Here is a 16626-nt window from a genome sequence, read left to right on the forward strand (position 1 = left end):
CTTTTTGCAGGCCTCTCTGATACAGGCAAATTTCCAAAAATAAAGTCATGACCATGCTCTCAACTATGAGTTGAGATACAAAACTTTGATTTAAATTGAAGTATTATTTTAAGCCAGAGCAGAGGAAACCAAAATTATGCTATTCATTTCTGCGTACAAAACGAACGTAAAATTTACATGTTTACATTGCAAATGCGAGGTCTTACACTTTGGAAAAAAGAATACAGGCATGGCCTATTTTCTTTATTTTACTTTATGAGAAAATTCCTAAATTCAAAGTACAAAGGGATCTGGGAGTGCTAGTCCAGAATTCTTAAAAGGCTGACTTGCAGGTTGAGTCCATGGTTAAGAAAGCAAATGTAATATTGTCATTTATCTCAAGAGGGTTGAAATATAAAAGCAGTGATGTGCTACTGAGACTTAATAAAGCTCTAGTTAGGCCCCATTTAGAATACTGTGACCAATTTTGGACCCCACACCTCAGGAAGGACATACTGAGAATGGAGCATGTCCAGCGGAGATTCACACAGATGATCCCTGGAATGGTAGGCCTAACATACGATGAATGGCTGAGAATCCTGGTATTGTATTCATTAGAGTTTAGAAGGTTGAGGGAAGATATAATGGTTGTTATGGGGGATTTTAAACTTCCCAGATATTGACTGGGAAAGCTATAGCTCAAGTTCGTTAGATGGGTCGGTGTTTGTCCAATGTGTGCAGGAGGGTTTCCTGACACAATATGTAGACAGGCCAACAAGAGGTGAGGCTATACTGGATTTGGTTCTAGGTAATGAACCAGGCCAGGTGATAGACTTGGAGGTAGGTGAGCACTTTGGGGGCAGTGACCACAACTCGGTGACTTTTACTCTAGTGATAGAGAGGGATAAGTGTGCACTGCAGGGCAACAGTTATAGCTGGGGGCAGGGAAATTATGACGTGGTGAGGCATGACTTAGGATGCGTGGATTGGAAAAATAGGCTTCAAGGGAAGAACACAAATGATATGTGGAGATTGTTCAAGGAACAGCTAATGGGTGTCCTTGATAAGTATGTACCAGTCAGGCAGGGAGTAAAGGGTCTTGTGAGGGAGCCATGGTTTAACAAGGAATTGGAATCCCTTGTGAAAGGGAAGAGGGCGGCCTATGTAAAGATGAGGCGTGAAGGTTCAGTTGGGGTGATTGAGAGTTATAAGGTAGCCAGGAAGGATCTAAAGAGAGAGCTAAGAGCAGCGAGAAGTGGACATGAAAAGTCCTTAGTTGGTAGGATTAGGGAAAACCCAAAGGCTTTCTATAGGTATGTCAGGAAGAAAAGGATGACTAGGGTAGGTATCGGTCCAGTCAAGGATAGTTGTGGAAAGTTGGGTGTGGAGGTGGAGGAGATCGGTGAGACACTAAATCAATACTTTTCGACAGTATTCACTCAGGAACAGGACATTGTTGCCGATGTGAATACTGTGTCACAATTAATTAGAATGGATGGCTTTGAGGTATGTAGGGAAGAGGTGTTGGAAATTCTGGAAAGGATGAAAATAGATAGGTCCCCTGGGCCTGATGGCATTTATCCTAGGATCCTCTGGGAAGCTAGGGAGGAGATAGCAGAGCCATTGGCCTTGATTTTTATGTTGTCGTTGTCTACGGGAATAGTGCCAGAAGACTGGAGGATAGCGAATGTGGTCCCCTTGTTCAAGAAGGGGAGCAGGGATAGCCCGAGTAACTATAGGCCAGTGAGTCTCACTTCTGTTGTGGGCAAAGTCTTAGAGAGAATTGTAAGGGATAGGATTTATGAACATCTGGATAGGAATAATGTGATCAAGGATAGTCAGCATGGTTTTGTGAAGGGCAGGTCGTGCCTCACAAACCTTATTGAATTCTTTGAGAAGGTGACCAAGGAAGTGGACGAGGGTAAAGCAGTAGATGTGGTGTATATGGATTTTAGCAAGGCGTTCGATAAGGCACCCCATGGCAGGCTAATGCAAAAACTACGGAGGTATGGCATTGAGGGTGCATTAGAGGTTTGGATTAGGAATTGGCTGGCTGGAAGGAGACAGAGGGTAGTAGTTGATGGTATAGGTTCATCTTGGAGCACAGTTACTAGCGGTTTTCCACAAGGATCTGTTTTGGGACCATTGCTGTTTGTCATTTTTATAAATGACCTGGAGGAGGGGCTTGAAGGCTGGGTGAGCAAGTTTGCGGATGACACGAAAGTCGGTGGAGTTGTGGACAGCGGGATATAGATAAGTTGCAGAGCTGGGCAGTAAGGTGGCAAATGGAATTCAATGTAGCTAAGTGTGAAGTCATTCACTTTGGTAGGTGTAACAAGAAGATGGATTACTGGGCTAATGGTAGACTACTTGGTAGTGTGGATGAGCAGAGGGATCTTGGTGTCCATGTACACAGAGCTTTGAAAGTTGCCACCCAGGTAAATAGTGCTGTGAAGAAGGCATATGGTGTACTGGGCTTTATTGGTAGAGGAATTGGGTTCCGGAGTCCTGAGGTCATGTTGCAGTTGTATAAGACTCTGGTGCGGCCTCATCTGGAGTATTGTGTGCAGTTTTGGTCACCATATTACAGGAAGGATGTGGAGGCATTGGAACGAGTGCAGAGGAGGTTTACTAGGATGTTGCCTGGCATGGTAGGAAGATCGTATGAGGAAAGGCTGAGGCACTTGGGGCTTTTTTCATTGGAGAAAAGAAGGTTTAGGGGAGATTTGATAGAGGTGTATAAGATGATTAGGGATTTAGATAGGGTTTACAGTGAGAACCTTTTTCCGCGTATGGGGTCAGCTGTTACTAGGGGACACAGCTTTAAATTAAGGGGTGGTAGGTATAGGACTGATGTTAGGGGTAGATTCTTTACTCAGTGAGTCGTGAGTTCATGGAATGCCCTGCCAGTAGCAGTGGTGGTCTCTTCCTCTTTATGGTCATTTAAGCGGGCATTGGACAAGCATATGGAGGTTATTGGGCTAGTGTAGGTTAGGTAGGCTTCGGTCGGCGCAACATCGAGGGCCGAAGGGCCTGTACTGCGCTGTATTTTTCTATGTTCTATAATAGAAATTTGCAAGATAATGCATGGCTTAGAAAGGGTGGACACTGGAATTTGTTTACGTTAGGCGGGGAGACTAATGTGAAAGCATTACAAACGATGCAGAAACGATTCACAAGAATGACTCCAGGTATGAAGAGCTTCAACTAGATAGACAGGTTAGAAAAGATTAGGCTGTTCTTCTTACAGAAACATTAGGAGGAGGTGTGATAAAAATATTCAAATTATTGAGAGCCTGGACACACTAGATGGAGAAAAGCTATTCCTGTGGTTTTTGTAGAGTGCTGGCATGGACATCATGGATGAAATGGCTTCTTAGTTTAAGATCATAGAATGGATACAGCACAATGAGAAGAAACACAAAAATGCTGACAAACTGTATTTCAAGAACATCCCAGTGACTAATACTCATTTATATCAGTGATTTAAATGAATATGAATTACATAGGAGAGAAAAGTTACAAAGGCATGGTTCACAGGATGAATATGCAGATTCAACTTCTAGTATTCTTATATTTAAAAAGGAAGATGGAACAAGTCTAAGGAACTACAGTTCAGTTAGCTGAACAATAGCAGTAGGAAAGGTAATGTTGTCTTCACCCTAAAATGTAATTTAAAAAAGAGGAAGCTGAAAAATATCAAAATAGCATGGATTGCAAAAGGAGAGGTCAGGCTTGACTAACCTTACTAAATTCTTTGAGGAACCAACACAGATTAGACAGTGTGAATTTTCAAAAGGCTCTTAACAAGGCACAGAGTCAGAGATGTACAGCACGGAAATCAACTGCATAGTTCAACTTGTCCATGCCAGATACCCTAAATTAATCTAGTCCCATTTGCCAACATTTGGGCCATATCCCTCGAAACCCATCTACCCATCCAGATGCTTTTTAAATGTTGCAATTGTACCAGCCTCCACCACCTCCCTGGCAGTTCACTCCATACACACACTACCCTCTGTGTGAAAAAAGTGCCCCTATGTCCCTTTCAAATATTTCCCCTCTCACCTTATATCAATGCCCTCTAATGTTGATCTCCTCTACCCTAGGGAAAAGACCTTGTCTTTTCACCCTCAAAGAATTTTATCAGGTTAGTCAAGTCTGACCTTTTCTTTTGAAATCCATGCTGTTTTTATATTTTTCAGCTTCCTCTTTTTTAAATTACATTTTAGAGAGAAGATAACATTACCTTTCCTACTGCTATTGTTCAGCTAACTGAACTGTAGTTCCCTTGCCACTCATGATTTTATAAACCTCCATAAGATCACCCCTTAGCCTCTGAAGCTCCAGGGAAAACAGTCCCAGTCTCTTCAGCCTCTCCCCATAGCTCAAACCCTCCACAGCTTGGTACCATCCTTGTCAATCTTTTCTGAACCATTTCAAGTTTCACAACAACTTTCCTATGGCAGGGAGACCAGAATTGAATGCAGTATTCTAAAACTGGCCTGACCAATGTCCTGTACAACCGCAACATGACCTTCCAACTCTCATATGCAATGCACTGTCCAATAAAGCAGTATCCCAAAAACCTTCTTCACTACCCTTCTTACCTGCAACTCCACTTTCAAGGAACTATAAACCTATACTACATAGTAATTCATGGCTAGGGTACATCATGAGTTGTTAGCGGCCAAAGTAGCACAACTGATAGCAAGCTGACTACAAACCAACGTCAGGGCTAACGGTAATTACTCAGATTGGCAAGAGGTAGGAAGTGGTGTTCCATAGGAATCGTTCATTAATGATTTGGACTCAAGAGAATTGGAAAGGTAGTTTCAAAACTAGGATAGAGATCTGTAAGATTATGAAAGGTTTTGACAAAAAATGTACAGCAAAGGTTCTAATTAAGGGGATCTCTTAAACTCAGAGGACATAAATGTAAGACACAGTCTCTAATTGATCCAATTGAGAATCCAAGAGAAATTTCCTCATTCAACAATGCTAATGTTCCACTAGAACATAGAAGAATACAGCGCAGTACAGGCCCTTTGGCCCTCGATGTTGCGCCGATCCAAGCCCACCTAACCTACACTAGCCCACTATCCTCCATATGCCTATCCAATGCCCGCTTAAATGCCCATAAAGAGGGAGAGTCCACCACTGCTACTGGCAGGGCATTCCATGAACTCTCAACTCGCTGAGTAAAGAACCAACCCCTAACATCTGTCCTATACCTACTACCCCTTAATTTAAAGCCTATGCCCCCTCGTAATAGCTGACTCCATACGTGGAAAAAGATTCTCACGGTCAACCCTATCTAAACCCCTAATCATCTTGTACACCTCTATCAAGTCACCCCTAAAACCTTCTTTTCTCCAATGAAAACAACCTCAAGTGCCTCAGCCTTTCCTCATACGATCTTCCTACCATACCAGGCAACATCCTGGTAAACCTCCTCTGCACTCGTTCCAGTGCCTCCACATCCTTCCGATAGTATGGCGACCAAAACTGCACACAATACTCCAGATGCTGCCACACCAGAGTCTTATACAACTGCAACATGACCTCAGGACTCCGGAACTCAATTTCTCTACCAATAAAAGCCAGTACGCCATATGCCTTCTTCACCGCACTATTTACCTGGGTGGCAACTTTCAGAGATGTGTGTACATGGACATCAAGATCCCTCTGCTCATCTACACTACCAAGTATCCGACCATTAGCCCAGTACCCCATCTTTTTGTTACTCATACCAAAGTGAATCACCTCACACTTACCCACTTACCCATATTGAACTCCATTTGCCACCTTTCTGCCCAGCTCTGCAGCTTATCTATATCCCGCTGTAACCTGACACATCCTTCCTCACTGTCAACAACTCCTCAGACTTTTGTATCATCCGCAAACTTGCTCACCCAACCTTCTAATCCCTCCTCCAGGTCATTTATAAAAAAATGACAAACAGCAATGGTCCCAAAAACAGATCCTTGCGGAACACCACTAGTAACGGCACTCCAAGATGAGCCTTTAACATCAACTACCACCCTCCGTCTTCTTCCAGCCAGCCAATTCCTAATCCAAACCTCCAACTCACCCTCAATGCCATACCTCCGTATTTTTTACAGTAGCCTACCATGGGGAACCTTATCAAACGCCTTACTAAAATCCATATACACCACATCTACCGCTTTCCCCTCGTCCACCTCTGTAGTCACCTTCTCAAAGAATTCAATAAGGTTTGTGAGGCACGACCTGCCCTTCACAAAACCATGCTGACTATCCTTGATCACATTATTCCTATCCAGATGTTCATAAATCCTATCCCTTACAATTCTCTCTAAGACTTTGCCCACAACAGAAGTGAGACTCACCGGCCTATAGTTACTAGGGTTATCCCTACTCCCCTTCTTTTACATCATCTAATCCACTGTAGGGGATTAGATGATGTAAAAAGCATTGAAGCATTTAACTGGTAGACAAGTCTATTGCAGGATCTGCTGATAGGGCTAACTGAAGTAGGGTGACAGAAACCTTGAATGGAGCATAGACCAGTTCAGTCAAATGGCTTGTTTCTCTGTTGCCCACTGATGTAACTCCATAAAATATTGAAACGGTTGCACTTAAATTTAGTTTGTATTAGATTCTACAGACTATTAGTTTGATTAAAGGAACTGTTTTGCATTCCAGTATTTGTTTTTTTATAGCAAGATAAGAGCATTTCATAACTAATACCAAAATTGTATTTTTGACAGCTCTAAAAAGAGCTGCTCTGAAGCTTGATACAAAATAATTACAAATGCCAATAAGAAATTCAGAATTCTTCAGGTAAAAGTCTATTTGGGAAAAATTAGGGACATTAATTATTTAATTTCCATTCAAGTTCTTTTATTCCACATAATTTTGTAATGTACAAATTGTAATGTTACCTTAGTGTTCCTGTTGTTGCTGATCGTGGTTGCCTCCTACTTTTTAAGGCACGAAGTTTATCTCCCTGAGTCATATAATTTGTTGTTGCTGGACTTCCATCTTCTGTATAATTGTTCTTTAAAGGAAAAAATGGAATTAAATGTTCCATACATTTGGAGAGAGATTTTTAAATGCAAAGAAAACATACCACTTATTAAAACTTACGAAGAAGTGACTGAACAGTGTTGAAGACATTTGGGGGTGAGGTTGGGGTGCAATAGAGGGAGAAATAAAACTATACAGAAAGCAGATAACTGAATAATTGCAGACAAATATTTTAGTCCTTTTCTTGCACTAGCCGATCATTTACAGCAATATTCACGGATTTAAGATTGCAGTTATGATAAAGAGCAACACCAGGCACTGAAATGTGGAATGAGGGAATAGAGTAAAGATAGCAGAACAAAAGACCTTGATAGAAGGGGCTAAACTTGAAACATAAATATTCCAGTCAGCCCCTCAATCCAGTTGTCACAGACTCATACAGCATAGAAACAGGCCCATCAGTCTAACCAGGCCATGCTGAACATAATTCCAAACTAGTCTCACCTGCCTGCTCCTGGCCCATATCCCTCCAAACCTTTCCTATTCATGTATCTATCTAAATGTCTTTTAAACATTGTAATTATACCCACATCCACCACATTCTCAGGAAGATCATTCCACACACAACTACTCTGGGTGTAAAAGATGTACCTCGTCTTTTTTTAAAATCTCTCTCCTCTCACCTTAAAAATGTGCACTCTAGTCTTGAAATCTCCCATCCTAGGGAAAAGACAATGACCATTAACTCTGTTGAAATCTCTCATTATTTTATAAATTGCCAATCCAGCCTTTCTTTATACCTCAGACCTTCCACACCAGGCAACATCCTGAACCCTCTGCAGCTTGATAATATCCTTCCTGTAACTGGGCAACCAGAACTGGACACACTACTCCAGAAGAGGCCTCACCAATGTCCTGTATAACTTCACATGACTTCCCAACTCCTATACTCAAAGGTCTGAGCAATGAAGGCAAGCATTCCAAATGCCTTTTTAACCATCCTGTCTGTGTGTGACGCAAACTTCAAAAGTATTATGTATCTGTATTCCTAGGTCCCTCTGAACTACAACACTACCAAGGCCCTACCATTAATTGTATAAGCCCTATCCTTGTCTGTTGTACCAAAATGCGGTACAGTACCTTGCAATTATCCAGATTGAACTCCATCTGCCATTTTTCACCTCGTTGACCCATTTGATCAAGATCCCTTTGGAATCTTAGAAATTCTTCTTCACTGTCAACAATGCCACCAGTTTTGGTGTTGTCTACAAAATTACTCACCATTTTGCGATACAAAAACCTGAATTCAGCTCTAAAACAATTGTCCATTACCTAATTAGTAAAATAAAATACCTAGTCGGTAGAACAGTGGGCAGTGTAATTTAATACAACAAGAAAATAACACTTGTTCAATAAACGGTGGTAAAATAGGGATGGAGTTGAAAAAGATTTAGAGGCATGAGTATACGTGTCACTTAAAAGGTTCACTTGCTGCTGAGTTTTAAAAACTGAATTAGAATGCAGAACCAATACACAAAAGCATAAGTCATTAACTTATCTGCATAGTTTAGGATTCTGATTAAAATTAGTCACATGCACACTCCAATGACAATAATAAAAGAGAAATGAAGGTTGTCGAGGTAGTTTTGTCTACTGAGTCAGTATAAGTGAAAGTTAGGAACAGCAAGGGAGCAGTCACCTCATTGGGGGTTTTCTACAGACCCCTTAATAGCAGTAGGGAAATCAAAGAACTCAGGCCAGCAGATTTTGGAAAAATGCAGACGTAGCAGGGTTGTTGTTATGAGAGACTTCAACTTTCCCAATATTGCCTGGAACCTCCTTAGTGCAGATGGTTTGGATGGAGCTGTTTTTGTCAGGTGTGTTCAGGAAGGTTTCCTTACTCAGTATGTAGACAGGCCGACAAGGGGAGAGGCTATTTTAAATTTGGTCTCTGCAATGAGCCAGGACAGGCGTCAGATCTCATGGTGGGAGAATACTTTGGTGAAAGTGACCACAACTGTCTCACATATACCATAGCCATGGGAAGATATTTAATTAGGGAAAAGGGAATTATGACGCTATCAGACAGGCTTTGGGAAGTACAGATTGGGAGCAATTGTTGTACAGAAAGGGCACCACAGATGTGTGGAAACTGTTTAAAGAGCAGTTGTTGCAAGTGATGCATAAATTTGTTCCTCTGAGACAGGCAAGAAGGGATAAGATTTAGGAGTCTTGGATGACGAGAACAGAGGAGCATCTCGTCAAAAGGAAGAAGGCAGCTTATATAAGGTGGAAGAAGCAAGGATCTAGCACAGCTTTAGAGGATGACAGGCTTAGTAGAAAGGAGCTCAAAAATGGACTGAGGTGTGGTAAAATACAATCTGCTTAATGAAAGCATCATTTCTTCACTTTTGTATCCCAATGCCAGGGCTAACATTCTAATTGTTCTTTAGACTATTTCTTTTGCTCCTGTGCATGTAGTGATATGTATCTGGATCAAATCACTTGATTGCTCCATAGCTTCTAGTCTCTCATCATAAAGAAAATAATCCAATTCATCATTCTCACATCCAAAGGAGGTGAACTGCATCTACCAGTTTCACCACTATGTCCTTCTACCTTTCTATTCCCATCTACACAGTTTACTGCTTTGTCAGGCACTTAGGTCATTCATAAACTTGGAGTGCAAATTTAGATTTCTTTATCTAAATTATTAACAAATATGGTGAAAAAAAGCTCCAGTAAATTCCAACTATAAATGGTAACACTGAGAATGGTATCCCTCTTTTCTCAAATCTCTAAACAGAAAGCTAGAAGCGAGTTTTGAGAAGATTTGTAGCTCAGGTTGATGTTCTGGATGTAGGTTTGCTTGCTGAGCTGGAAGCTTCATTTTCGGATGTTTCGTCACCATACTGAATAACATCTTCAATGAGCTTCCGAATGGTGCAGACCGCTTTCTATTTATATTTGAATTTCCTTGGGTTGGTGATGTAATTTCCTGCGGTGATATCATTTCCTATTCTTTTTCTCAGGGGATGGTAAATGGGATCCAAGTCAATGTGCTTGTTGACTGAGTTCCGGTTGGAATGCCTGGAAACATGGCATTCCAAACAGAACTCTATCAACAAATACATTGACTTGGATCCCATTTACCACCTGAGAAAAGTAATAGGAAATGATGTCACCGCAGGAAATGACATCACCAACCCTAGGAAACTCAAACACAAATAGAAAGCAGTCTATATTCGGAGGCTCACTGAAGATGTTACCTAGTATTGTGATGAAACGTCTGAAAACCAACCTACATCCAGAAAGCTAAAAATTGCAAATAGCACTTTTTTCATAGTCCATTTGAAAATTAGGTTGTGTGTTTAAATGTTTTTGAGGTACATATCAAACCACAACACTGAAGACTTATAAAACAAGTCATAATTTACTGTTGCAAGCTACATCTTCAGTGCATCTTACATCATATAGGGAGAGGGAACTTAAGGGGTTGTAGACAAAACCTCAGTTGGCTGGATTGTTCACTTGCAATGCAGAGTGATGCCAACAGTGTGGGTTCAATTTCTGCACTGACTGAGGTTAACATGAAGGCGCCCCCTTCTCAACCTTGCCCCCTCACCCAAGGGATAGTGACCCTAACATTAAGCCATCATTAGTCATCCCTCTCTTCAATGGATAAGCAACTCTATGGTCCAGTCAGACTATGGCGACTTTACCTTTAGGCCTAAAACCAGGGGACATAATCTCTGGACATGAGTTTGCCATACAATACAGAAATGAAGAGAAATTTCTTCACTCAGGTAGTGGTGTATTTTTCAAATTTTCTACCCTATTGGCTTTACAATTTCAAATCTATGCAGCATATTCAAGGCAAATCAATATAGAAACATAGAGATGCACAGCACAGAAAGAGACCCTTCAGTCCAACTCATCCATGTCGACCAGATATCCTAACCTAAGCTAGTCCCATTTGACTGCACTTGGCACATATCCCTCTAAACCGTGGCACAGTGGTTAGCACTGCTGCCTCACAGCGCCAGAGATCCGGGTTCAATTCCCGCCTCAGGCAACTGTCTGTGTGGAGTTTGCACATTCTCCCCGTGTCTGCGTGGGTTTCCTCCGGGTGCTCCGGTTTCCACCCATAGTCCAAAAAAAAAGTGCTGGTTAGGTGAATTGGCCATGTTAAATTGCTTGTAGTGTTAGGTGAAGGGTAAATGTAGGAGAATGGATCTGGATGGGTTGCTCTTCTGAGGGTCAATGTGGACTTGTTGGGCCGAAGAGCCTGTTTCCACACTGTAAGTAATCTAATCTAATCAAAATCCTTCCTATTCATTTAGTCATCCAGATGCCTTTCAAATGCTGTAATTGTATCAGCATCCACCACTTCCTCTGGCAGTTCATTCCATACATGCACCACCCTCTGCGTGAAAAAGGTGCCCCTCAGGTCCCTTTTAAATCTTTTCCCTCTCACCCTAAAATTATCCCCTCTAGTTCTGGACTCCCCTAATCCAGGGAAAAGAGCTTGTCTATTTACACTATCTATACCCCTCATGATTTTATAAACCTCTATAAAAGGTCAACCCCTCAGCCTTCGACACTCCAGGGAAAACAGCCCGAGCCGATTCAGCCTCTCCCTAAAGATCAAACCCTTCAACCTTGCAACATCCTTGTAAATCTTCTCTGAACCCTTTCAAGTTTCACAACATCCTTCACGAAGACCTGAATTGTACACAGTATTCCAAAAGTAACCTAATCAATGTTTTTTACAGCTGCAACATGACCTCCCAACTCTTAAAATCAATGCTTTGACCAATAAAGGAAAGCATACTAAACACCTTCTTCACTATTCTATCTATCTTTCAAGGAACTATGAACCTGCACCCAAAGGTCTCTATCATAGAATCATAGAAATTATTGCACCCCAAGTTCTCTTTATTCAGCAACACTCCCCAAGACCTTACCATTAAGTGTCCAAGTTCTGCCCTGATTTGCTTTTTCAAAATGCAGTGCCTCACATTTTTCTACATTAAACTCCATCTGCCACTCCTTGGTCATAGACTTCTAGAGACTAACGACAACAGGGGAAATAGAGAAATGGTATTGGCCATGACCTAACTGAAATGGAGGAGCAGGACTGACTGGCTAAGTGGGCTACTCCTGTTCCTGTGTTTACATGTAATAATATGGCAGAATCACATTTTGCATTACGTGCCACAGAGTGACCACTCCAAGTCAGGATGCCAACCCCCAGCTCCAATCAACAAATTGGCACCCACATGAAGAGATCAGGACATGGTGGTTTCTTGGGGGAAGAAAATAAGATGAGGTCAGAAATTGCATGGTTACAAGTGGAGATTAGACAGGCTGGAATTTTGGAGAGGTCTTTGGTGAGAGACTGAGAACAGGCTAACAAATGAATCTCAGAGCACAAGCTCCACATCATCCTTTGCTGAAGGGTTGTCTGAAAACAGGCACCTCTCCTGTATATTTAAATAAATTGTTAACCGAGTTCCAAATGGTCACATAAAACAATAAGGATGAAGACAATATTAACTATGCCAATGGCACAGATTAGGTGCAACTCCCTTAGTCTAAAACTGTAAATTAATTTGCATATCAGAATTCCACTCATCCACAGACTATCAACAAACACATCGACCTGGACCCAATATACCGGCTACTACAGCGGACAGCTCGAACTGACAACCGGAAGCGGCAGAGACAGGCCACTATAAATGCCGGAAGAAACAGCACAGAAGCGCTTCACAGGAGGCTCCCAAGCACTGAGGATGTCACCTAGACAGGGGACGAAATGTTTGCAAGACAAATTCCCAGCTCGGCGAACAGAATCACAACAACGAGCACCTGAGCTACAAATCTTCTCCCAAACTTTGATTACATAGTATTAATTGATGATGCTCCTTCAGGAATTCTTTTTCCAGGCTCACATGGATGCATTCTCTATGTATCACAACACTAACTAAATCATTTACAATTATTCCTTCACTATGTATAACCATCTAAAAGACTCCCAATCTGACTCATTCCCATTCTTGGTCTTCAAATTATATTATTTTCCATAGATCTAGCGTCAACATTAACATCGGTATAGGATGGTGAGTTTTATCTTACCACCAGCCCATATCACAGATATCATGTTCAACTGACAAAACTAAAAGTGTTCCTTTTTAAGTTTCCAGTATGTTCTTACTCAAGATTCTTACTCAGCCGTTTGCTCTGTTTGAAGCAGATGGCTGCAAATTTTGAATCTTGTTCTATCCTAGACTTTAGAACAGAGATGTTCGTGTTTGTGCATCAATCTCTATCCTTATGTCATCCCCACTACAGCCAAAACATGTTGGTGTTCTCCAGATCCATTTTATCAATGTTCTGATCAATTCCCTCCTAAGAGTAACACGAAAACTGCCCAAGATCTGCAATTCACATCTTTATCTGCACCATTTCACCTTTTCATAACTCACCAAGACAAATGTTCACACACTCATCAGGCAATACTTTGAAATTTGTATGACCCTCATGGTTTTCACACTGCTCCATGAACTTCAGACTAGTTATGCATCCTCCGGTTGCATCCTATCCTCTCATTTTCCATTGTTAGCTTTCTACAAAGTCCTCCTCTCTCAATACAAAAATATTCAACTTTCTCTAATTAATGAAACTCTTCCTCAACCACCGACCCAATTACCCTCTTCTTAATTTCAAAAAAACTCAAGATGTCTGCCAACATCGTCAGTGGTCTTCCCAAAATCCCCTTTCTGCGCAGTACCATCATGACATATCAAAATCTTTTGTAGTTGGATATTGATCAAAATGACACTTATCAATAACTTCTTACTATAAAAGATTCTTGTGACCTCTAAAAATCAAATTCTGAACACAACTGAAGAAAGAATGTAGATAAAACTACTTTTGTAAATTTACATCCCTTCCAATTCAAAGTGTAAACATATTATCTGAGCTGATGCAATTTAAACTTACAAAAACATTTTGTAAGTTTAATCTGAATCACTATCAGATAGGGGAGAAAATAAAGCCACTGAGTTTAAATATTAAGTGCATAAATTATGCTGCCTTTAATTCTTTAACAGTCTTATCACAATGACACATGCTCTATTTATACCAAATGTGGTGCTCAAAGTAGCATATGTGCTACATGCTACCTCATCTGGGTGGAAAATAAATTTTCTCATTAAAATGATTTTTATAAAGATCTTGAGACCAACTGGGAATTTAAGTTACACTGGCAGTAACAAATCTGTTATGATAAAAATAAGAATCCCTTTATTTAACTAACATTAGAAATTACAGAGTGTGCACATCTTGCCAGCTGTGGACTTATTTTCTATTAGACTGTAACGCAGTTTCTGACTTGCAATAATTAATACTACAAGCCTATTTATACTAATGAAATACACTCTAAATAATTCTTAATCAAAAGCTTAAAAAAATTTATACAACTACCAGGTCTGGCTGGATCATTGCCAAAACTGCTTATTATTTTAGGGTCTTCCTGGAAATGTAAAGATAATGTCTAGCATCTCTTCTTTACTATAAACATCTTTGCCCTGTTCCTTCCTTCTACTCTTAGCTCTAATTACAAATTCAAGGAACCAACGGATTTGTTTTTATTCTTGAATTGAGGCTATCTGCACAGCGGATTCACTCCCTCTAGTCCAAAAGTAGAAATTCCCCATAAGGGTACCTAATGGCCTGATTCTGAACCGACATCTTTCTCTTTCTTCCCTCTTAACTCTCTACAAATGGTCACCAAGCTCATTTTGCCAACAAGATCTAACTCCTAATCCCTTAACCTTATTCCCACCAAAACTGTTGACAATCTAACTTTCCTTCCCTGTTCTCATCTTAGCAGATACTGGAGTAGTGGTGCTGGAAGAGCACAGCAGTTCAGGCAGCATCCAAGGAGCTTCGAAATCGACGTTTTGGGCAAAAGCCCTTCATCAGGAATAAAAGCAATGAGCCTGAAGCCTGGAGAGATAAGCTAGAGGAAGGTGGGTCCGGACTTGTCCTACCTACCTATCTCCTTTTCCACCTATCCACTCCAACCTCTCCTCCCTGACCTATCATCTTCATCCCCTCCCCCACTCACCCATTGTACTCTATGCTACTTTCTCCCCACCCCCACCCTCCTCTAGCTTATCTCTCCACGCTTCAGGCTCACTGCCTTTATTCCTGATGAAGGGATTTTGCCCGAAACGTCGATTTCGAAGCTCCTTGGATGCTGCCTGAACTGCTGAGCTCTTCCAGCACCACCAATCCAGAATCTGGTTTCCAGCATCTGCAGTCATTGTTTTTACCTCTTAGCAGATACTGTTAACAGTAACTTCTCATCAGGTACAGTCCTTTAAAGATCTCTCCTTTAAAGATGCTAACTTTACCCACCTCTTTAAAAAAAATCCCAACATTGCTGAAGTCCTACAAGTTTTTATCCTCCACCCCTCCTTTTCCTTATCTGTGTGTGCTGCTCAGCAACTTCTGAAAATATGTGAGGGTAAAACTGAATAACTTCTAAATATTAAATGCAGAAATAGGAATGTGCAACTAATTAATTCACAAAAGTATTCCAAGTAGGACACCAACATGGCAATATCTACTAGCACAAAATATTTAAATGTACATTTGACGAAATTTAATTAGCTTTATAAAACAGCAAAAAGATGTAATTTGATCTGTTCGATCAAAATTATATTGCTATTAGCCACCATCTGTGTTTATTATAATAAAGCAGTTGTTCACACTCTCACAATCAGCAAGGATCTGTTTTGGGACCATTGCTGTTTGTCATTTTTATAAATGACCTGGAGGAGGGGCTAGAAGGTTGGGTGAGCAAGTTTGCGGATGATAAGTAAGTCGGTGGAGTTGTTGACAGTGAGGAAGGATGTGTCAGGTTACAGCGGGATATAGATAAGCTGCAGAGCTGGGCAGAAAGGTGGCAAATGGAGTTCAATATGGGTAAGTGTGAGGTGATTCACTTTGGTAAGAGTAACAAAAAGATGGGGTACTGGGCTAATGGTCGGATACTTGGTAGTGTAGATGAGCAGAGGGATCTTGATGTCCATGTACACACATCTCTGAAAGTTGCCACCCAGGTAAATAGTGCAGTGAAGAAGGCATATGGCGTACTGGCTTTTATTGGTAGAGAAATTGAGTTCCGGAGTCCTGAGGTCATGTTGCAGTTGTATAAGACTCTGGTGTGGCCGCATCTGGAGTATTGTGTGCAGTTTTGGTCGCCATACTATAGGAAGGATGTGGAGGCACTGGAACGAGTGCAGAGGAGGTTTACCAGGATGTTGCCTGGTATGGTAGGAAGATCGTATGAGGAAAGGCTGAGGCACTTGGGGTGTACAAGATGATTAGGGGTTTAGATAGGGTTGACCATGAGAACCTTTTTCCATGTATGGAGTCAGCTATTATGAGGGGGCATAGCTTTAAATTAAGGGGTGGTAGGTATAGGACAGATGTTAGGGGTAGATTCTTTACTCAGCGAGTCGTGAGTTCATGGAATGCCCTGCCAGTAGCAGTGGTGGACTCTCCCTCTTTATGGGCATTTAAACGGACATTGGATAGGCATATGGAGGATAGTGGGCTAGT

General features: G+C 41.2%; 1 protein-coding gene across 1 annotated transcript in view; it reads right to left on the minus strand.

Annotated features, from left to right (window-relative positions):
* The window catches only part of LOC140479722 (dual specificity protein phosphatase CDC14A-like), a 179161-nt gene that overhangs the window by 26483 nt on the left and 136052 nt on the right, over window positions 1-16626 (minus strand). Inside the window, exon 12 of the mRNA XM_072573774.1 lies at window positions 6906-7021. Coding sequence (XP_072429875.1) covers window positions 6906-7021 — 116 coding nt within the window. The remainder of the gene's footprint in view (window positions 1-6905; window positions 7022-16626) is intronic.

The sequence above is a fragment of the Chiloscyllium punctatum genome, chromosome 7 (assembly GCF_047496795.1).
Source record: "Chiloscyllium punctatum isolate Juve2018m chromosome 7, sChiPun1.3, whole genome shotgun sequence".
Classification (NCBI taxonomy): Eukaryota; Metazoa; Chordata; class Chondrichthyes; order Orectolobiformes; family Hemiscylliidae; genus Chiloscyllium; species Chiloscyllium punctatum.